This window comes from Vulpes lagopus, chromosome 11 (assembly GCF_018345385.1).
Source record: "Vulpes lagopus strain Blue_001 chromosome 11, ASM1834538v1, whole genome shotgun sequence".
Lineage (NCBI taxonomy): Eukaryota > Metazoa > Chordata > Mammalia > Carnivora > Canidae > Vulpes > Vulpes lagopus.
The window spans coordinates 38,106,933-38,130,794 of NC_054834.1; the positions used below are offsets into that span (position 1 = coordinate 38,106,933).

Genomic DNA, 23,862 nt, shown 5'->3' on the forward strand with positions numbered 1-23,862 from the left:
AATACTTAAAATCTCTCTCCTCACTTCCTAGCTTATTTTTCTAACTTTTTCCCTCCAAGTACCATCATCCATCTCATCAAACCAAAATGGTCCTTCTTAATGCATCTTTCTCTTTTCTTTTTTTAGGTTGTAATGTGCAGTTCTTCATAAAATCTTATTAACTTTAAATCTTAAGGATTTTTTTTAATGTGTCCTTCCTTTCCATGCCTTCTGGCATTGCCGTAGTTCAGACACCTATAACTTCTCATAATTAGTCTTCCTGCCTCTTGTCATTTCTCCTCTATCTCATATTCCCATTTCAATTCTTTTCCCCCTTGTGCCAAAATAGACTGACTTCATATTAGTCACCTTCATAAAATCCCACATCCTTCCAGGAAAAAAAATCCACATCTTCTTAGTAAAGCAAAATAGATTCCTCAAATTTTAACCTCTGCCTATCTATTAAGTCTTTGGGTCTTGCCTGCATGCCATCCAAAGCACCACTCATGCTGAGGTACTTGGAATTCTTCTACACTTTCCTGTTTTTCAGGGACTTGGTGTGGGTTCCCCTGAGTTTAGATTTCTTTCCTACAGTCTCACTAAGCTAATCCATTTTTTAAAAAATTTGGTTCACATGTCTCCACTTCCTACGACCACTTTTGCTTCCCATCCATCCCCATGTTACTCCCAGTCTGTGTTGATACCCTTCCTAAGTGCTCCAAAGCACTATGCTTCCTAAGGCATTTAGTAAACTGGATTATAAAATTTTATTTGTTCATCTTTATTCACCATAATACTATGAACTCCTTGATAGGTAAAGACCATACGTCTTTATCCCCACATCCACAGTGCCTGACGCAGAAAATGATACGAAACTGGGTGGAATGTTGGATAAGTTTACAAATAACAATAGTCCAAAAGTCAAGGCATCCATGATATCAGCTGATACAAAACTGGGTACCCTTACTAGCTTCTAAAAGAAAGCCAATCCACAATAATGTTGGGATTTTTGGATTTGAATGAAGATTTGTAGAGAAATGAGAAGTGGGTAATATTGCATGACACTCAAAACATTTAAAACAAATCTAGTAGACATGCTCTTTTTTTGGTGCTATTATTGCAAAAGACCTACTACCAAGGTTTCCTTCTGACCTTTCCTTCTTATTGCTTTCAGCTAGTTCACCTGCTCCCTGCCTCCCCTTTGAGATGATTTCCCTCATGACTATCCATTTCCTTCTTTGACCTATCTCAACTCTGCCCTTCTAGTATATAGGATAGGTTTTTCTGATGCCATCTGAGACTCAGGCTGACAGAAGGAAGCAGATTCTCTACTTGGGACTCATTAAGACATTTCACCAAAAGTGGATCTTATTCTATCAAAGATTTCTTGCAACCTCAAAGATAATGGTGTCTCCATACCATTATATAAGTAAAACCATAGCAGCTTTTCCACATTTCAATTTCCTTTTTTTTCCAATCCAGTGGATACAGGGTTGTTACCAACACAACCAGAACTTTCACCAGCTTGTATAAATATGAAATTCAATTTTTATTTAAAACACGAAGCAAACCCAAGATCTTGATTCACGTTATTTCATTAAATCCTCTCTATCCACAGGCTGCACTAACTAATTCAAAGTGGAAACTAAGCAAAGGCCTTTCTAGCACCTTGGTGATTTTTTATACATCCTTCAAACTGAAAAAGATAGGACTGCAGGAAGCATATTATGAACTAAAACTTTTACTTCATCTCTTAAACTGACAAATTAATATCATGTTAGAATCAGAAGTCTAGTTAATTGGTTGACTCATCCAGCAGCTATTGGCAGAGAAACTCAGATATAAACGTGTACTATCACTTGTGGATTTGGCCAAGTATCTATTTCAAAACAAAATGAACGGCTTTCTTCCTAGGTATCAGTTGTTCCTTGGAAAATCAGCAAGTTTGAACTGTATTAAGATCTATCTTGATTCTTTCAGGATGTTGCTAAATAAATTGCATTTGAATGTCCTGAAAATTGTTTTTTTAAAAATGTCGAATTCTTATCCTTTACTGAATAACTTACACCAGAGATAACAATCAACCAAAAACTATTGATTACAGGGGAACCTAATACTGCATGAGTTTTTAAAAGCTGGAAAAGAGAGTTACAGTGTCTATTCAGAGCATACCTAGATGACAACATGAAATGGTAGGATTGCTCTTCCTCGTTGCCTCGGTTCAACATCAATATGTTTGTACATCTGTAAGAGTACTTGAATGTTTGACCTTGAATGACAGTTGTTTATCTATTTTAACTTTTATGCAAAAAAGTAATCTCCTCGTAGGAACGAGCCATATCTTACTCACATTTACATTCTCTGGAACTGGGTATATTTATAGTAAGTTTATTTATTTATTCATTATCAGTTAGGCATTGAATTATATATCCATAAAATACATTGACAAATAAGACAGAGAAAGTTCTTACCCTCATGAAGCTAACTTAATATTGAAGCAGGAGAAAAAGCAGACTATGCAGCAAAAACAACATAGAAATAATGATCATATTTCATTTCGAGAAATATGATTATGATGTTATGAGTGTTAAGAGGAAAATAGAAAAGGACATAGGATAAAGGAAAAACTAGGTTAAGATTACTTTAGATAAGGTTAAAGTTATCATTAGAGAAGGTTAGTCAAATAAGACCTCCCTGTTAAGATGATATTCATATAGGTCATTGAACTATGAGAGTAAATTGCAAAAATGTTGTGTTGTCATAAGCAAAAGGTTCCAGGCAGAAGGAAGGGAAGTGCCAAAGCCCAGAGGTGAGAAAGAACTAGAAGCATTCTGGGGATAGAAAGTGCTCTGGTGTGGCTGGAGCTGGGTGAGCCAGAATTAGAAAAAAAAAAATGTAAGATTATTCAGGTTATTATACGGAATTGGAATTATACGAATAATTTCCAAAGGGTTTTATATTTCACAAAGATTACAAAGACTGATGTATATAGTTTATATATTTTTATAAAGATTATATGGAATAGAGAAGGGCAATATTTAAGACTCAGAGACCAGTTAAGAGGCTATGATAGAAGTTCATGAGAGAGAAGAACATAGCTTGGATCAGAAGAGGTGGCAGTAAAGGTATTTCAGGGTAGAACCAATAGTAGGCTTTAATGACATTACATTTGGAGGTTAAAAAAAAAATGGGAGCCTCAAGAATAATTCTGTATTTTGACCAAGAAAATGAATCGATGGACAAAATGGGGAGATGAATAGATTGTAACAGAAGAATCAAGAGCTCTATTTTGGATGTTTTAAGTTTTTGATTCATAGTCATCCAAATGGAGGTGTCAAGTTGACAGCTGGGTTTATGAGTCTGAAGTTCAAAGGAGAATTTTAGTCTAGAGATATGCATTTGGGAGTGTTCAACATAGAGATGATATTTAAAACTAAGACTAAATGAAGATCATCTAGGAAGTGAGTGTTGGAAAAGAAGAAAAAAGAGGGAAGAATAAGTGAAAGAAAGGGCCTAGATATCTGAGGCACATTTTTGAGATCCACTAGGGGAAAAGGAGCAAGTAAATAAGAGAAAAGAGGAAAAGAAGCACAGCACATGTGTCAGAGAGGCAACATATGCTATTCATTGAGTTTGATAATTCAGGTAAATACTACATTATGATTACTTCCACATATTCCAAATAAATAGGCATCAAAGTTTAAAATTCCTGGATTGTCTTTCAGGCCTTGATTAAACTCAGAATAACAACCAAGACAGAGAAATTTTCTACCACTCAATTGTCTAATATTCACTTTCTAAAGACAAATCAGAAATAAAGTAATCAAAGCATTAAAAAATACATTTCTACTCAACTGTATATTTTACCTCCAAAGTAAGGAATATTTACTTTTGTTGTTTCACCATGAGATTTTTTTTAACAACAGATAAAAATATCATAGTATGTGAGGTGATGGTATGATTTTTGATAAGGTGTATATTTTATTCTAACAATAAAACCTCATTGTGTTATTTTTTTGCCAGGAGTTTGGGTGACACCTCGATACATTATCATCAATTCTACAACAGTGGAATTATATTGGAATCCGCCAGAAAAGCCCAATGGCCTCATTTCTCAGTATCAATTGAGTCGTAACGGAACCTTGGTCTTCCTGGGTGGCAGTGAGGAGCAGAATTTCACTGATAAAAACCTGGATCCCAATAGCAGGTAAACTAAAAGAAAACTTTACCAATAATATAGGTATAATTTAAATTTTTTCAGGGCTGGAAAGAATGCATTTCTAAATGAAACAATATTAAATTAATTGGCTAATTAATCTCCTCGTTCATTAGCCATCCCATACCTATGAGATCTTCTAAATCATTTCAGATGTTGAAGACTCAAGTACTAACTCAATTCTTTAGTCTTCAGAGTACATGACGTTTTTTAAAAATGTAAATTGTCTCCTATGTGAAATAAGAGCATGAAAAAAACAAGAAATAAGAGCATGAGAACTTTTAAGTATATAAAATACACAAAGTATTAAACATTAAAAATTATCAAATTATCTTCAAAAAACATGCATTCTTAAGTTACAAATAAAAAAGATTTAAAGCATTTTGTTTTACATCAACTAATTTTTCTTCTAATGTAATGTTTTCTCTGCTTGCTACACTATAAATAGGCATGAGTGGTTTTAGGGAAAAAAAGTTCCACATATTTGCAATTCATTCCAATTCATATCTCAGCAGAAACAAAATATATCTTAGATCAACAGATGTTTTACTGCAGAGAGTAGAGATCAATTCAGTTTTATTGTAGAGTAGCAGATCAATTTAGAAACATCTTCCTCTAAACATATTTCCCTGAACTCCAACCCATTTAAAAATGGAGAAGATTAATTTGAATCCTTCACAACCTACTGGCACACTCTAAGACCTTCCTGAAATCTTTAGGAGAATTAATAATTACTAGGGGGTTAAAAATAAAGTGGGAAGGGGCATAAACAGTGACAATCTAGAGAAAATGATGATTGTTCTGGAAAAACTCAAGTCAACAGTGATGTTCTGGATGGTGAGCAGAGAATTTGCAATTTGTCATGAATTTAGTACTAAACAATGGAGAGCAAAGCCAGCAATCATTGTTCAGGTCTCTTGTGCATTGTCTTATTACAATCCTTTCTTTTTAATATAGATACATTTATAAATTGGAAGCTACAAGTGGAGGTGGCAGCAGTCCTAGTGATGATTACATTGTACAAACACCTATGCTGACACCAGAAGAAATCCAGCCTCCATATAATATCACAGTAATTGGACCTTATTCCATATTTGTAGCTTGGACCCCACCAGGTAAACAAATAAAATGTGTGAGTGTATGTGCATGTGCGCACATGTGTATATTTGTATGTAAAACATTTCAGAGGAAGTTAATTGGAGATAAGGATGGAAATGTGAATTTAGTAAATCAGAAGGACATAACTCATCTCTTGGATAAATATGAATAAAATAATCCAAATTCCTGAGGAATCCAATTTCTGAGTCTATACATATATAAGATTATGCATACATATATATAGATACAGATGTAGATATGTAGATAATACTAGATACCTAGATATATACTTTTCTTTCAAAGAAATACTTTCCTTCAAGTACCAAAATCTGTCTTCTTATTCTTATTTTTCCCAAGTAAGTTATATAGATCTGAATGACCTCAAACTTTCATTCTACAGGACTCCCTAAATTGAATCACTGATGTTGCATGATTCAGCCTTTTTATAGCAGGGATTAAGGAATTCAGAAAGAAAACAGTCTATTCTTATCCATGTTCCTTAGGTTGTGGCCAGTTATGGTGGTTGAATTTTGTCTCTCTAAGCCATATAAGCTCCATTGTACCATTTGGTCACTAGTGAGTTGCTTTTATGCTTTAGTACATTATTATATTATGATGTAAGCATCTTCCTCAGTTTCACATCTAATTGCAGTAACACCATGGAGTAAGGATTAAAGTAAAATCTCTGCTCTGTCTTTTAACATAAGGAAAGTATGGAAATGTGTGAAGGCTTAAATTCACTTCAAAATATGTGATTTTATCTCTGATATCCAGTCTTTAGATAAAATTGACATAAATTTCTTTTATTTCCTTTAGAATAAGTTTAGCTACCTCAACATGCATTAAAAATAATTGGTTAGCAGCCACGTTGGCCATCAGCAGATCCAGTCCATAAAATAATTAGCAAAGGTATATTTTTCATTTACTTGAACAATTATCTCTGTCAAAACAGGTAATGTAGAAAAGGAAGGAAAACTTTTATATTTATTCTATGAGGCCAGCATTACCAAAAGCAGATAAAGTAACCATGAAAAAGAGAGTGACAGACCAATGTCTCTGATGAACATGGATGCAAAAATCCTTGACAAAATACTAGCAAACCAAATGCAACAATACATTTAAAAAAAATCATTCACCACAATCAAGTGGGGTTTATTCCTGGGTGGTTCAATATTCACAAATCAATCAACATGATATATCATATCAATAGGAGATAGGGTAAGAGTCATATGATCTTTTTAATAGATACAGTAAAAGCACATGAGAAAGTACAACATCCTTTCATGATAAAAACACTCAAAAAAGTAAATTTAGAGGAAACATATCTCAACATAATAATGGCTAAGAATGAAAAATCCATAGCAAACCTAATGGATAAAAACTGAGAGCTTTTCCCATAAGGTCAGGAACAAAACAAAGATGTCCACTCACACCACGTTTATTCAACATACATTGTACTGGAAGTCCTAGAAACAACAATCAGACAACAAAAAGAACTAAAAGGCATCCAAATTGGTAGGGAAGAAGTTAAACTTTCACTATTTGCAGATGACATGATAGTGTATACTGAAAACCTGAAAGACTCCACCAAAAACCTGTTAGAACTGATAAATGAATTCAGTAAAGTTGCGGGTTACAAAAATCTATGTACAGAAATCTGTTGCATTTCTATACACCAATAATAAAGCAACAGAAATAGGAATTAAGAAAACAATACCATTTACAATTGCACCCAGAATAATAAGATACCTAGGAATAAACGTAACCAAAGAGGTGAAGGACCTGTACTCTGAAAGCTAAAACACTGATGAAAGAAATTGAAGATGACATGAAGAAATGAAGAAGCATTCCATGCCCACAGATTGTAAAAGCAGACATTGTTAAAATGTCTATACAACTCAAAGCAATCTACACACTCAATGCAATCTCTATCAAAATATCAACAACATTTTTTCACAACACTAGAAGAAAAAATCCTAAAATTTGTATGGAACTGCCAAAAACTCTGAATAGTCAAAGCAGTCTTGAAAAGGAAAAGCAAAGCTGGAACCATACCAATTCCAGTCTTCAAGTTATATAACAAAGCTGTAGTAATCAAAACAGTATGGTACTGGCACATGGATGAATACAACAGAATAGAAAACCCATAGAACCCCCCCCCCCCACCACACACACACACAGTTATATGGCCAATTAATCTTCAACAAAGCAGGAAAGAATTTTCAATGGGAAAAAGACAGTCTCTTCACTTCAACACACAGTGTTGGGAAAACTGGACAGCAACATGAAAAGAATGAAACTAGACCATTGACTTACACCATACAGAAAAATACATTCAAAATGTATGAAAGACCTAAATGTGAGACCTGGAATCGTAAAAAATCCTAGAAGAGAACACAAGCAATGTTTCTCTAACATTTGTGTAGCATCTTTTTTCTAGGTAGGTCCCTGAGGCAAGGGAAACAAAAGCAAAATCAACAAAACAAAAACAAAATAGGACTATATCAAAATAAAAATCTTCTGCACAGTGAAGGAAACAATTACTCAAACTAAAAGGCAATCTACAGAATGGGAGAAGATACTTGCAAATGATATATCTGGTAGAAAGTTAGTATCCAAAATATATAAAGAACCTATAAAACTCAATACCCCAAAACCAAATAATTCAATTAAAAAAGGGGCAGAGATATGAATAAACATTTCTCCAAAGAGGACATTCGGATGACCAACAGACACATGAAAAGATGCTCTACATCACTTATCATCCGGGAAATGCAAATCAAAACTACAATGTAGTCATTACCTGACACCTATTAGAGTGCTAAAATCAAAAACACAAGAAACAACAGGTGGTGAGGATATGGAGAAAGGAGAACTCTCCTTACACTGCTGGTGGGAATGCCAACTGGTGCAGCTGCTGGGGAAAACTGTATGGAGGTTCATCAAAAAGTTAAAAATAGAATTACTCTACGATCATGCAATCACACTACTGGGTATTCACCCAAAGAATAAAAAAGCATTAATTCAAAGGAATACGTACATCCCTTAGGTGTTTATAGCAGCATTATTTAGGTTGATCAAGATACGGAAGCAGCCCAAGTATCCATCAATTGATGAATGGATAAAGAAGATAAATACATGAATATTACTCATCCATAAAAAAGAATGAAATCTTGCCATTTGCAATGACATGGATGGAGCTAGAGAGTATAATGCTAAGTGAAATGTCAGACAGAGAGATACAAATACTATATGATTTCACTCATATATAGAATTAAAAACAAACAAACAAATGAACAAAATCAAAGAAAGGGAGACAAACCAAGAAATAGACTCTTAACTATAGATAATAAACTGTTGGTTACCAGAGGCTGAGGGGTTGGGGGGGAATGGGTTAAATAGGAGATGAGAATTAAAGAGTGCACCTGTCATAATGAGCACTGGGTGATGTATGGAATTCTTGAATCACTATATAACACACCTGAAACTAATATAACAACATATATTAACTAACTGATATTAAAATAAAAACTCAACAAACAGGTAATAGAGTCAAGAAGGTACATAGAGGCCTAATATATAAAACTTAAGTTATCATAAACCAACATCCTTCTGATGCCATAATCTAAGATCAAAAACAAAAACAAAAGGGTTTTTTTAAAAAAAAAAAAAAAGATTTTATTTATTTACTTGACAGAAAGAGAGAGCACAGGCAGGGTGAGCTGCAGCCAAAGGGAGAGAGAGAAGCAGGCTCCCCATTGAGCAGGGAGCCTGGCGGACATTGGGCTTGATTCTAGGACCCTGGGATAATGACCTGAGCCAAAGGCACCAACTGAGCAACCCAGGCACCCCACAAAAGGGACTTAATTTGGTCAAACTCACAGGAGAAAAATTATCAAGAGCTTTATAAGTAAGAAAAATGTAAGCGTCTCCAAGTTAAATATAAATTATTTCATCACCTTTGTTTTAAAATGAATATACAGCACATTAAATCAAACAAAGCAGAGGAATAATCACTAGTGCCAGCCTGCGTCATTAAATCCTGCAATCCTTATCACAGTGTTAGGAGCATAGACCTTTTTGAGCTCTATTCTTAATTTCAATAGAAGAAAACCCGCATCCTCTGCTGTGGAAAACATACAAACTTGCATAGCCCCTTACCAACCAATTTCTATTCTCATGGAATAGCATTACTATCTTGCCATCTTTTAGCATATTTCTCCTTGGCATCTTTATAGTACTGTGGTGCTTCTGTGCCATTAGGTAAAATGAGGCTGAAAAGAGCCAGTTTGAGACTGGATTTTAGCCTATACACCAGAGATTTCTCAGACACAGACCAGGGTCTTTTACAATCCAAATTGTCAAAGAAAAAAAAAAAAATGTCAAAGAACAGTAAGAGAAAGTCCAAGATGATAAGCAAAATTGATGATTCCCTAGCCATGTGACCAAGAAGTTCCATGGCTTATCAAATCACATGTCATTTTAACATTATTAAATATGCAAGTTGCCATTGCTAATCTGAAGACATCTTTCCTTTAAGACAGCAGATGTAAGATGAAAGACAAAACCAGGGTTCATATCCCCTTTGTGCCACCTGTTAGCTCACATAAACAAGTCAGCTTTTCTCCCCGAGTCTCTGTTCTGTGTGTCTGTAAAATAGAGATAATGGTAGTATGCACATTTGGGTTGTTGTAAAGATTAAATGAGGTAATTTATATAATTGGCATACATGGATTCTGTATAATTTTCGATAAATAGTGATGATTAGTTTGGAAGAATCATATTTGCCTTCAAGTATTTATCTTTAAAATGTATTTGCCTCGGCATTTGCTAGGTCCCAAAGGCCCCTTTTCAAAATGATAAAACATTGCACTGCAGGATTAAATTTTTTTTTAATGTATTTATTAATGAGAGACACAGAGAGAGAGAGAGAGAGAGAGAGATTGAGGCAGAGACATAGGCAGAGGGAGAAGCAGGCTCCATGCGGGGAGCCCAACATGGGACTCGATCCCGGGTCTCCTTCCTGGGCCGAAGGCAGATGCTCAACCGTTAAGCCCCGGGGCTACCCCATTTGTAAATTTTTAAGACTTCTTTCGAATTTCCCAGCTCTTTGTCATGTTTTTCTTTGAGTTCAACATCACGTTTTTGTTTGGTGTGTAACATTTACACTTAGAAAAAGATCATTGTGAAATAAAACACAACTTCTATTTTTTTAATGTAACTTTCACTCTTGTCTACTTCAGGCTTTGTAGAAATTGTTCACTCTAATGCAGCCTAGGGGGTATTGTAGAAATGCTTCACACACTAACTCTGACCACGTAACCAATGGTTAATAAATCTATAATATCCAGACCTGTCAATCTTTTAGTTTCAGATGCATAAAATCCATTACAGAAACCCTGTAATATATGGAAAGATTAAAATCTTAAATTAAACTTTTTTTTTCCTGGTGCCTAGAAGGATTTTGAACTCAGTAAACAGGCAGATGATTTTGACTTGTGTATAATCTACAGTTGATTTTATTAGAAAGTACCTCATGCTGTGTTTTGATTTGGATAATAAAAACATTTTTCTGTTCCTGAATAGTCACAAATATATATTTTAAACAGAAAGAAAACAAACTTGTTATAACCAGAGGTTGTTTTTTGCTCATAATCAGGAGCTTTCTAGGTATTCATCATACTCCCCTGCCATTACAAAATGATTACATCATAAAGCAGAGCTGAAAATTGGCCCAAACAATCCATACTTGTAGTTCCTAAACCTGAACAAGCATTAGAATCACCTGGAAAAGTTTCACAAAGAGCGATTCTCTACCTCAAATATACTGAATCAGAATCTCCTCTGGTGGAGTCAAGAAATCTAGATTTTTTTTTTTAAAGCTTCTCAGATGATTTCGATGTGTTCCAAATTTAGTAATCATGAATCACATACACCAAGCAAAAGTAGTCAATTAACAATATTTCTTTGAAAATATGAATCAAATCACTTTCTCTTGAATGTCCAAATCCAAAATAGTGGTTAAATTAAGTGGGTTTAGGCAGCCCGGGTGGCTCAGCGGTTTAGCGCCACCTTCAGCCCGGGTCTCCGAGACCAGGACCAGGGATCAAGTCCCATGTCCGGCTCCCTGCATGGAGCCTGCTTCTCCCTCTGCCTGTGTTTCTCTCTCTCTCTCTCTCTCTCTCTCTCTCTCTCTCTGTCTGTCTGTCTTTCATTAATAAATAAATAAAATCTTTAAAAAAATTAAGTGGGTTTTTCTCCCATGTATTTTGTTTTGTGGTCAGTGTGAATTGACTTTACACAAGTAAGTTGCTGGGAGAAAAAAAAAATGTCTATGTGGTTGCTTGGCAACCGAAAATTACCTAGGCAATTAAGTGGGCTTTCAGTTTGTAAATTATTATTCCAATGATATCTATAAATTAATTCTTACTACATGTTTATAAATCCTACTGGAATTAATTCTTACTACATGTTTATAATTCCTACTGGAAAAGAAGTGAGGCCCAGGGAATATGTGAGAATATTCAGGGGAAGCATAATTGGAATACTATTGGCAAATATCATTTTATATGCATTAATATTACTTGTTTATATTTGACATTTGTTAAATTTCTAGTATATGCCAAACACTTTGATAAGCACTTTCTCTACTTTACTTGAGTTACTACTCATATAAACCCTGGGTACAAGTCATATCATTATTGCCATATTAAGGTAAGAAATTTGACTCTCAGAGAAGTAATATAATATACTCAAGGTTACACAACAGAGCCAAGATTCAAATTCAGGTCTGTTCTCTACTCTGCTTTATAAGAGCAATCTCTACGTGTCTTTGGCTTAACTCTTACATCCAAATCAAGCTTTCTATTTATTACCCAACATCTTTCCGATTTGCAATACAACTATGCTTTCTTAAATAGCAGCCCAGAAGGCCAAGAAACAGAGCTAGGTACTGGCGAATACCAAATGATTGTGGAAGAATGTTTTTTGTTGGGCATGCCAAGGCCAGAAGAATTAATTGTGGAAAACAGTGAGCCCCCTGTAGGGAAAATATCTACCTGACAATAGTTCTCTCCTGTGGCTTGAAGGACCTAGTAGCCAGAAGGCTTTGCCTATCCATCCAAAAGTCCAGAAATAATAGACATGACTTAGTAAAACCAGATTCCAAGTGCAGAACGATTTTAATTAGGTGAGAGAGGGAGTCACTTCTCAAATATCCACACAAAGAATATTCAAGGACTATTTTAAAGCCTCAGTAGACATTCTCTTATCTTCCAAGTAAACTCTGGTTCACTTTAGCTTATCATTACTTGATAAATGTCAGTAGTGAGATTAGCAAGACACTTCAAGCTCTAGAAAAATCAAGATTTCTACTCCTTTGCATATCATTTGTGCCTCCAAATCAGATGATGCACAAACAACATCTCCTTTTAAAATGTTTGCTGAATTAATGGAAGAATAATAGTGAGTTTCTAAAATGTATCATTTAGGCAAATATAAATAAAATTTGGATTTTCTGCTGCTTAAAATTATCCAAACACTTGATCTCCTATAGAAGCCTATCTCTCCCTCCACACTAACTCAATCCTAAACACACGGACACACAGGCATGTGCATACACACATACACACAGATACATATTTCTTCCTTAGAGACAACCAGGACACATACACATATTTTCCAGATATTATATGACATCTTAGGGAAGCATATTTTTTTTCACTTATTTTTGTAAAGGAAATACTGGTTTCTAGGTGTTATGGGCTCCATCATTTAGTTTCCTTGCAACCTTGGGCAAGTTTTACAATGTCTCTGAACTTCAGGTTTCTCATCTGTGAAAGGGCTATTAAGTGCCTACCTTGCATTGCTGTTGTGTGAAGTCGGTGAGGCAGCATGGTAAACATTTAGTGGTCACTGTCTGCGTGCTGGTTATTATTGCTCAAGCTACAGACAGCAGCAAGCCTAGTTTATTCCTAAACATTCCTTTTCCCCCTTTTTCCAGCTCTGAACCTCAGGTCAGGACTTGCATGTTCATATTAAATAGAGTGAAGGACATATGTTCAACTAATGGGTAAAAAAAAAAAAAGAAAATCATAGAAAATGAAGAAGCAAATACTTTCTGGAACATAAATGGTTTACTCAGGATAAGAATAAAGATATTCCTGCCATTTCAGAATCCAAACACTCAAAATTATTTAAACTCTGAAGGCAATAACGAGTCTTTCTAATTTATCAAGGTGATGCTATTTTGAACTGTTCTAGCCCTTTATCATGTTCTAATTAACAATGCCATTGCATTCAACACACTTTTCTCACTAAAGATGGTGAGTTATTTGGGTTAAATGCATAGTACCAAAACACTGGTGTGTGTCCATTCATATTTATCTCTTAGTCCATTAAAAAAACAATCAACAACAATTCTTCTACTGAGAAATCATTTCAATTAATATTGCTTAGGAATAAAATATATTGGTTAGGAATAAAAATGCCTTTTATTAACCCAGCTTTCGATTAAAGGGTACTTAGCCACGATATGGCCTATCTATAGACATTAGTTAGCTCATCAACTGCAGTGTATTAGATCAGATACTATTCATTTGAAGTCAAAATAGGTATTAAGCTTTTTAGAAAATATATGCTGCATTAACTGGGATGATTCAACATTGACGATTCTCTCAATTTTCTTGTAAATGCAAAAACCAAGTGACGGTAGTGCTGAATTTCAGAAGAAAGTGTAAACCTCATTTCAGTGATTTATGTTTTATTTAGCATAGTAATCTTTTTTCCTCTGTATTGAGGTATAATTGACAAATGAAATTATTATATATTTAGAGTACAATGTGATGATTTGACATATAAAATTGTGAAAGAATTTCCACCATTGAATTAGTTATTGCCAACATCATCTCACATATCTATTTTTTGTCTTTTTGGTAAGAACACAAGTTCTACTCTCTTAGCACTTAGCAAATTTCTTTTTCTTTCTTTCTTTCTTTCTTTCTTTCTTTCTTTCTTTCTTTCTTTCTTTTTTTTTTTACAATTTTTTTTTATTGGTGTTCAATTTGCCAACATATAGAATAACACCCAGTGCTCATCCCGTCAAGTGCCCACCTCGGTGCCTGACACCCAGTCACCCCCACCCACCGCCCACCTCCCCTTCCAACACCCCTAGTTCATTTCCCAGAGTTAGGAGTCTTTCATGTTCTGTCTCCCTTTCTGATATTTCCCACTCATTTTTTTCTCCTTTCCCTTTTATTCCCTTTCACTATTTTTTATATTCCCCAAATGAATGAGACCATATAATGTTTGTCCTTCTCCGATGGACATCTTTCACTCAGCAAATTTCAATTCTACAATACACCATTATCAACTATAGTCACCATGTTATACCTTAGATCCTCAGACCTTATTCATCTTATAACTGAAAGTCTGAACCCTTTTAACCAACTTCTCCCTATTTCCCCCATCCTTCAGCACCTAGCAACCACTATTCCACTGTTTCCATGGGTAAAATTTTTTGAAGATTTTACACATAAGTGATACCATAAAGTTATTGTCTTTGTCTGGCTATTTTGCTTAGCCTAATGCTCTCCAGTTTCACCCATGTTATTGCAAATGGCAGTGTTTTCTTCTTTTTAGCGCTTACTAATATTCTATTACATATATACTACATTTTCTTTATCCATTCAACCATTGATGGGCACTTGAGTTGTTTCCATACTTTGGCTATTGTGAATACTGTTTCAGTGAACATGGGAGTATAGATAGCTGTGAGATAATGATCTCATTTCCTTTGGATATATACTCAGAAGTAGGTTTTCTGGGCCATATAGTAGTTCTATTTTTAATTTCTTGAGGAACCTCTATACTGTTTTCCATAGTAAACTGGCACTGGATATATGAATTTGAATTCCCACCAACAGTGTACAAACGTTTCCTTTTCTCTGCATCCTCACCAGTATTTGTGATCTCTTGTCTCTTTGATAATAGTCATCCTAACAGGTCAGAGGTGATATCTTACTATCGTTTTTGATTTGCATTTCCTTGATGATTAAGGATGTTGAGCACATTTTCATGTATCTGTTAGCCATTTGTCTGTCTTTTTTGGGGGGGGGAAATTATCTATTTATATATAGCCTTAGTCCATTTCTTAATTGGGTCATTTTTTTTTTTTTTTTGCTGTTGAATTGTATGAGTCTCTTGTATATTTTGGATGTTAGCCCCTTATTAGATAGATGGTTTGCAAATAGCTTCTCCTATTCCATAGTTGCCTTTCATTTTGATGGTTTCCTACCCTGCACAGAATCTTTTTAGTTTGATGTGTCCCATTTGTCAATTCTTTATTTTGTTGCCTTTGCTTCTGTTGTTTAATGAATTTCTTATTTTATTGAGTTCTGCTATGTATTGGGCCTTTTTCTAAGAGATTAATATGTATCTCTTTTAATGCTTTTAAGAACCTAACATAGTATGTCCTATTGTTTTGCCCATTATATGAATGAGAACAAGTCAATTTAAATATCATTTAGTTATCTTGCCTAGGTTATTTATCACAAAAGTGTTTGAGCCAGCCCACAATGGATCTGACACCAAATTCTATGGTCAAAATCACTGCTATTTTCTCACTATTTTTCTACCTAAACAGGGCAGAAAGCAAATGATTTTTTTCTAAGTTCTACTATGATCCAGTTCAGAAGCTAAAAAATAATTTTGCTATAAATATAGCAAATATGAATAAGGACAACATATTTCAAGAGCAGCCCATCCACTAACCCTGTAGGATTGTTTTATTTGTAGCTTAAAATTTCATGAGATATAATTCATTAGCCTTTGGGCATATTGAATCATCTATTCATTTTAACGAACATGAAAATATTTGCTGAGCCCCACTTGGGCAAGGCATAATGCTAGACACTCTGAGAGTTATAAAGAATGAGACATTGTCCTTTCTGTCATGAACCCTACTATTAGGATAGAAAAGGCATAAAATGATAGCTATCATTTACAAACTTATGTAAAATTTCCATATAGTTAGTATGGATATGTGTTTAACAGAGTCTTGTCTCACTTCCAGACCCTCGAAGGGGCATAACCAAGATATGCCTACCTATACAATGAAGAATTTAGGCTGATTTGTTCAAAGCATTACATTAAGTGCAACCAGTGTTTTGAAGCAAATGCAGCTATCAAACCGAATTAATAGTTTTCCTCTTAGAATTGTTCCTGCTCCAGCTCCTAAAAAAAGATTTTAAAAAAGGATTATTTGATTGACTTGTCCCATTGTAAAGTATGCACCTGCTGTGAAATGAAGCCACAGAGAAAAAAAAAAGTTGAATAATTTAACTTTTTTATTTGTAAAGATAATCAGGGTTTTTCTGATTACATCTTAACTTCATAAATGTTAAATAACCTATCAGCATCTAGTTGTTGTAAATTATGAAAAGGAGCATTGCAAGGAATATTAACCAACGAAACCCTTGTTCTTTAGTGAACAAGAAAATGTGTTATGGCAGCTTGTCATTGTGGGACTGGTAACTTTGACACCAAATAACAAAACTGCCATTTGCACTTAGGGTAAATTGGTTCACTTGAGCTTCCACTGCTCCTCTTGCTCTGACATAAATTTATGAACTCGGGAACTAACCAAGTCGTGTGGCTTCCCAGCTGACTTTAACAAATATGCCCATTTCATTTCATTTAGTCATCAGAATACCAGGGGGCTAGGTTGTTTCAGACTCATTGCAGATGGTATAGGGTTCGCAGGAACACAGGAGGCTTTCGTGTCACAGTCCTGTAAATTATGACAGTGGAGGGGCCCTCTTTCCTAAATACATGTCAGTGTTTGACATGCTCACAGCTTCAAGGAGCATTTTCTGTTTCAACACCTCACAGGTATATGTAGAGGACATTTGTTTCCAATTAACCAAAACGTGAAAAATACATCTTCTAGGTTCGTACTTTTACTAGCCATGTTTAAACATAAATCAATATTATGTCTATATTTAAAATGTCGTGGAAGCACAGTTTTGTTCCCTGACCCTGTCCTTCTAAGCTGGAAAGTTACTGGAAGCAGACTAGTAGGTACAGACTGGAGACATATAGTTAAGTGCAATCTCAGACCAATTGAAGGGAAGACTATTTCTAAGTTACTGCTAGGAATGAAAAAAAAAATATCTTCATAGGAATACAACTTGATCATATCCAAATATGCAAAGAAAACAAAACTAGATAAATTATTGTTACAAAGATATTTACTTAAATGAATATAACATTTATTTGTAAGTGGAATAGAAACTTTACTTAGGAGGTAGGTTCTAAGTGTTTGAGGGCCTATAAAACAGAGTCATACTTGTGGGTTTTTTTTTTTTCCATTTTGTTCCATTTCATTTTGTTTTGCTGAGATGTCTATCATTGATTCAGCACTTTCTATGTCGCAGGAGTATGCTAAAATGTTTTACATGCATTTTCTAATTTAATCCTTATAGCTCTTTATGAGGTGGCTATTAGTATCATCATTTTACAGATGAAGAGACCGGTGTTCGTAGAGGCTAGGTAATTTACCAGAAACAAATAAGGGCAGAGAAGGGCCTTGATCTTCCTGATTCCATGCTGTGGTTTGTCTAGTTCAACAAGAATGATAGAATATTTTCCAAATGTGTGTTTGTCAAACTTTTCTATAAGATCTACCCTGGGAACAGAGATGACAGAGTAAACATGCAATCCCAGGAGGTCTAGAAACAGCCTAAAATGATCACCATAGGCTTGCAATTTCTTGAAGGCCTTGCTTTTTATCTTAAAAATTCATACAAATTTGCCATTGTATTCCAATGTGTTTGTCTTCATCCAAATAATAATGTATTTTATAATTTATCATTAGGGTAATTTCTTTTTTTACTAATCTCCTTGGATAAAGAATGATATGCTGTTATATTTCAGGCTATTAGGTAGCCCTAGAGAAAGCTGACCCCAATAACAGGTTTAATGTCCAGGAAAATTTTTTGTCTTCATTTTGTTATAAATATGTAGGTACAAACAGCAACCTTTTTTTCCACCACCGCTTTACAGACTATGTCAGGGTAACAATCAGGAAAATGCCCAAAATAGGAGGTGAAATACTTTCCATCCAAGATACTCTGGATGGAAATTTCCATAAGCATATCTTCCTGCTGAGAGGTCAAACTACAAACTGAGAAAATCCCTGATCCACTCTTCCATCTCTTTTACTACCTCGAACAACAATCTCCAAAGAACATTTTTAGTGAGGGAAAAAAGGCCTGATTATACTGCTCTTTGTTTTATCTCTAACATAGTACATAGGTCTTCCTTACCCATTAATGGACTGAGAGTCTCAAATGGTCCCTGTAATCAACTCTCTTCATCCAACTCTCAAACTTCATTTTAGTTATAGCTGCCTTGTTGGGAGCAGCAAACCATTCCCAGTTTTGTCTTACAGTTGAGAATTAGGCTTCAAAGAATATCTTCTCAATAGGCCCATTATGTGCATTCACTATGCCATTTAAGAGAAAAATAAATTTATTTACATTTTCTAGGCATTAATCTTTGTCATAACATCTTTTTTCTTCATGAAAAAAAAATAACATAGAAATGTCTATTACCTGAGATTCAGCAGAAATGTGAGCCTAGTCAAATTTTCATCCCGTGTCTGCAGAAGATTTCCCATAATTAATCCATTTTAAAGCAATAGCGAGCAACTAAAATTACATGGTGTTTCAATTGCATCATGAATAGGACTTGTACTTGTTCAACACCCTGATCATGTCAGCATAAACTTCTGCTGTCATATAATTAGTTCTAAGGTAACCACAGAGTTCAAATAACTGACTAGTGAATGTTCTGATCACTCAGTACCCATATAATTTTCCAGTCTGGGGCTTTTTAGGAAGAAAAATCCATACCAAATTTTTGTAAACAAGAAAAAGTGGGATTCTGCTGGTTTCCTTTGGTCAGGCAAGGAAGCCATGCACTTCCCAAATTTTAGGTTAAACTGGCTTTCCAGGAAAAGATACCATGTCTGTCCTTGTCTTTGAAAATACTTTGACACAAATCCACACGCATGTAGAGTTATGTGTATTTCTGTATCAAAAACCTGTCTTTCAGAACTTCAAATAGTCACCTATAATTTTGTTCCATCAGTGGGAATTCTAATTTTTTCCATCCCTTTTTTTTCCCTCTAATCAGTGTCCAATACCTGTTCTGCCTGGCTACTCATATTGTCTCAAAATTATCCTCTCATTTTTTCCCATTATCCTAATCCTAGTCTCCATTACCCAGAAAAAGCATAAATACAGAGAGAGAAGTTTTGGTATTAAATGGGCCTGAGTTCAAGTCAGACTGAGCCGAGTAATCAATGTGCAATCTGGAACACGTTGCTTAGTTTTCTCATCTTAAAAAAAAAAAAAAAAAAAAAAAAGTAAAAACATTTGCTTTACAATATTGTCCTGAGATTTCATTCATTCACTCGAACAACCAACATTTGTTGAGCTGCAACTTTGTGCTAAAATGTATTTGCTGGAACTACACTGGGGAGGAGAACAGACTCCCTGGCTATATGAAGTTGACACTGTATTGTATTCGATAATGTATGCTGTCCTGCATGCAATTGGAATGCAATGAGATGGCTATTCTTGTTCGGGTAATTGCTGCAATTGCATGCAGAGTAAAGACAGCAGGGTCTACAGCAGGGTAAGAGTCTTACCCTAAGGGTTTATTGTAAGACCTCTGGCATAAGGAAACCCAAGAATAAGAACAGGATTGGGAGTGGAAAATATAGTGATTATGCTTTGGACCCATTGAGATTAAGGTCTCTGTGAAGTAGGCTCCAGAAAATAGAAGTCTGGAATGCAAGAGAGATATAAAGCAGGAGATAGGAATCTAGTAATCAACGGTAGAGGAGCAATAATTTAAACCATTAGGACAAATGCAACAGATAATTTAACTAGTATGCTCTAATTTAAAATAAAAATTCTCAGTCTGGGCTCAGCACAATCTAGCATCTTTCCAAAGGAAACAATTGATCAGTCCTTCTGACTATGATCAATACATCCTTCAGAGACTCATTTTCATCCATCCTACACAAAACCCCGAGCATCTCTGGTTTGTACTGGCTCTTCTACCCCTTATACAATTGGGGCTATATCTGCAAAAAGCAAACGTTCATTTCATTTTTTAGATCTCATTTCTCAAGGAGTATTGAGTCCTGTGCTGTAGATTTCATTGTTTCTGTAGCAAAGATAACCTTATTTAAGTACTACAAAGGTAAGTAATTAAACCCACAAATGTTATAAGCTATCAGATCAATGAGAAAATCTCATGAGAAATTCCATTATCTTCTTCATTCAAGGCTCATATACTCTCCTTGAAAAAAATATACATGTTGTTCATGACCAAATAAAACTTACAGGCATTTAATTATGTGAATAGATTGTGAAGAGGGTAAACTGACAAGACCTTCTTTCTGTAGGAAGCATTGTGAAAAATGACAGTTTTGAACCCAAATTTCATATGTATTTAGGTCCATAAGTCTCCCTGACAGAGTGGACTGTCCTAACTCAATAATTAATGCACTGGGAATTCTCTAGGTAGACTATGATTTGGATACTTTATGGGCTATTATGTCAAGGATCTGTGTCAGGCTGGATGCATACACAATGCCTACAGAAAAATTATTGTCACAAGCAAAACTGGTGAGGGCTTTTTTTTATGTACTTTAAGAGTAAGTAAGCCTAGCAAAAATATATGACACCATTTCTAATTGCCTTGTATTTTTTAAGAAGTGAAATGTGCCTTCATTTTTATTTGCCCATAGAGTATACCTTTGAATCGGACTATTATATGTACTCTATTTGTTTTTAAAAATGGGTGATACACATTTTTTACTTTTGGAATATACATTCATGCAGTCGTTAATTTCCATATCGTTAATAATATACCTTTAAGTTATAAAATGTTAAAGATAATTGTTTTAAAAGAAAAAAAATTGTTGACCATTCTGTATAAAATACATATGTTTTTTCTCTCTCTTTAAAGGGATCCTCATCCCCAAAATGCCTGTGGAGTACAATGTCTTACTCAATGCTGGAAGTGTAGCGCCTCTGACCTCCTCTGTTGGTCATCATCAATCCATCCTTCTGGAAAATTTGGCTCCATTCACACAATATGAGATAAGGATACAAGCATGTCAAAATGGTGAAAGTCTTTCAGACACTTGTCCCGGGCTTTTATTAAAAAAAAAAAAAAAAAAGAAAGAAAGAAAATATTTTATGAAAAAATTCATCAAAAAAGAATAGATTTGCGATTCAAATACAAAGACTAACATTTCATTTCTTATTTGTACTGGACTGTTTACCCAGAAAAATCAGACCCTGGCATTGAGTGAAGCATTATGCATTTCTGCACATTCAATCATGAATATTTAAATATATTAAAATGGTGGTTTTGCAAAGTCTTGCTTTATAAGGCCCTTTAAAAGAAAAACACCTAGATCACATGAAGGAATCATTGGTAATATAAAACAAAATAGGTATTATGAAAATTTCACAAATAGGTACTCACTTTTGTTTATTTAAGTTTTCTTTGGGGGTGAGAGGAGGCATTATTTAGAAGGTGAGTTACACTCGAATGAATCTTATGTATTTCACTGTGCTTCCCTGAACTCTATCTCATATATGCAGACTATCGCCCTGAGTTTCATGGCATAGGCTAGTGGTCTATGAAATCATCATCCATCCATGTGGTCTTAAGGAGCCTCCCCTCAGTCCCTTCATCCCTCCAAATGTTACATCATATATTAGTAAGAGAAGAAAAGATGGAACTCATATTGGTGTATAAAACATGTTACTCCACCTGAAATTAAAGAAATGTCCCAATCTCATACTCGAGTGGTAGGAATTCCTACTTTACTTGTGCTTAGCAACTTCTGTCTAGAAATGAGAATCAGTACCCAAGGAGTTGATTAGAATGATGGGTCTGTGATCTTGCTTTGCCTCATCTCCAAAATTGTGAGTCAGTTTGCCGACTTCTCTTCTACAAACCAAACCAAGGCATTTTGTTTTGAAGGATACTGCTCTATCAGATCCAGTCTTCTGCTAATCAACATACAAACAGTTTTAAACCAGTGTTTTCTTTATTTTAATGGAAAATAAACTGTTGCATCTCTATGTCTCTAAAACTATGCTATGGAGATACCATATTCTTCAAATTAATTGATCCTACATTTTGGAAGAGGGTCATTATTTTAAAATATTGGGAAAAATATTATTAAGAATATACCAGATGTGCAGGTCACACACACACTTATAATATTCAAGTACATTATCACTTTCTGGCTGGAATGACTGTAATAAACTAGAGAAACCACAGTTCAGACCAGCATAAGCATTCTTGTCTATGCCTCTATAAATTTGTGGTTACTTAATGCATTTTCCAAAAGTGATTCCCTATTTAAATACACATAAAATACATATATATAACATAAAATATATATACATATAAATATATTCAAATTATATAGAGATTTATAGTACTAGTCTAAAATAAGTGTATAAGGGTCATATACAAAAGTTCAGCTAAAATGATTTCCATGATCTCCTTACCCTTCTATATGCATATGTAACTCTTTTTCCTGCTTGACAAATTACTAAAGGACTCGATTTTTTTTTCCAAGGAAGTTGTGGAGTTAGCAGTAGAACGTTTGTCAAAACGTCTGAAGCAGCCCCAGTGGATCTCAATTCCCCGGTTCTTAAGGCCCTGGGGTCAGCTTGCATAGAGGTTAAATGGATGCCACCTAAAAAGCCAAATGGAGTCATCACCAGCTACTTTCTTTACAGGTAACACTGACTATTACTGTTATTTTAAATTATTTTAATATATGTGCTATTCCAGGACTAAAAAAATCAAATACATATTATATTTCTGTAAGGGAATAAATGGGAATTCATGCTTTTTGGAGCATCTACGAGGGTCTAAGATTGGTACTGGAAGCTTCTACATGTGATCCAGGGAGGAAAAAATCCCTACCATGTAACATTTTTGTCTGAGCCCTGCTTGAAAAGTGAGACCTCACAATGCACATAGCCATACCTCTGAGTAAGTTGTAGAGTAGTCTTCTAGAGACTCACTGACCAGGAAAGCATAGCTATTCCAGAGGAGGAACGAGGTCTGGAATGAGAATTCTAATTCTAATATTTCCCATCACATCCCACATTCCCGTGCACATCATTATGTGCAGCGTGGGAATATTTTTTATCCTCAAAAAAACAGGGTGCTTTCCATCTGCAGAAAGAATGGCTCTCCTCTGCACTTGCCCTTCTGCTGGAAGGAGTTTCCACTCAGCTGGCTGAATGGCACTGGGAATACGACAAAAGAAAGACAACGTCTTTTCACCATCATGTGCTGAATTTGTGAAGTGTATCCCCTTAAAATGAAGAAAAGAAGGAAAGAGAGAGTGGAGGGAAAGAAGAGGGTGAGAGAGTGAGCAGGGAGAGACAGAGAGACAGGAGAACCATGGGCATTTGGGGATGAAGGGTATTGGGCTCCCTGATCCAGTCTTCACC

General features: G+C 35.0%; 1 protein-coding gene across 1 annotated transcript in view; it reads left to right on the forward strand.

Moving 5' to 3' along the window:
• USH2A (usherin) overlaps positions 1–23,862 on the forward strand; it is a 689,554-nt gene that overhangs the window by 557,645 nt on the left and 108,047 nt on the right. The window contains exons 56-59 of the mRNA XM_041722698.1: positions 4,003–4,186; positions 5,153–5,310; positions 21,338–21,496; positions 22,974–23,136. Of these exons, the coding sequence (XP_041578632.1) occupies positions 4,003–4,186; positions 5,153–5,310; positions 21,338–21,496; positions 22,974–23,136 (664 nt within the window). The remainder of the gene's footprint in view (positions 1–4,002; positions 4,187–5,152; positions 5,311–21,337; positions 21,497–22,973; positions 23,137–23,862) is intronic.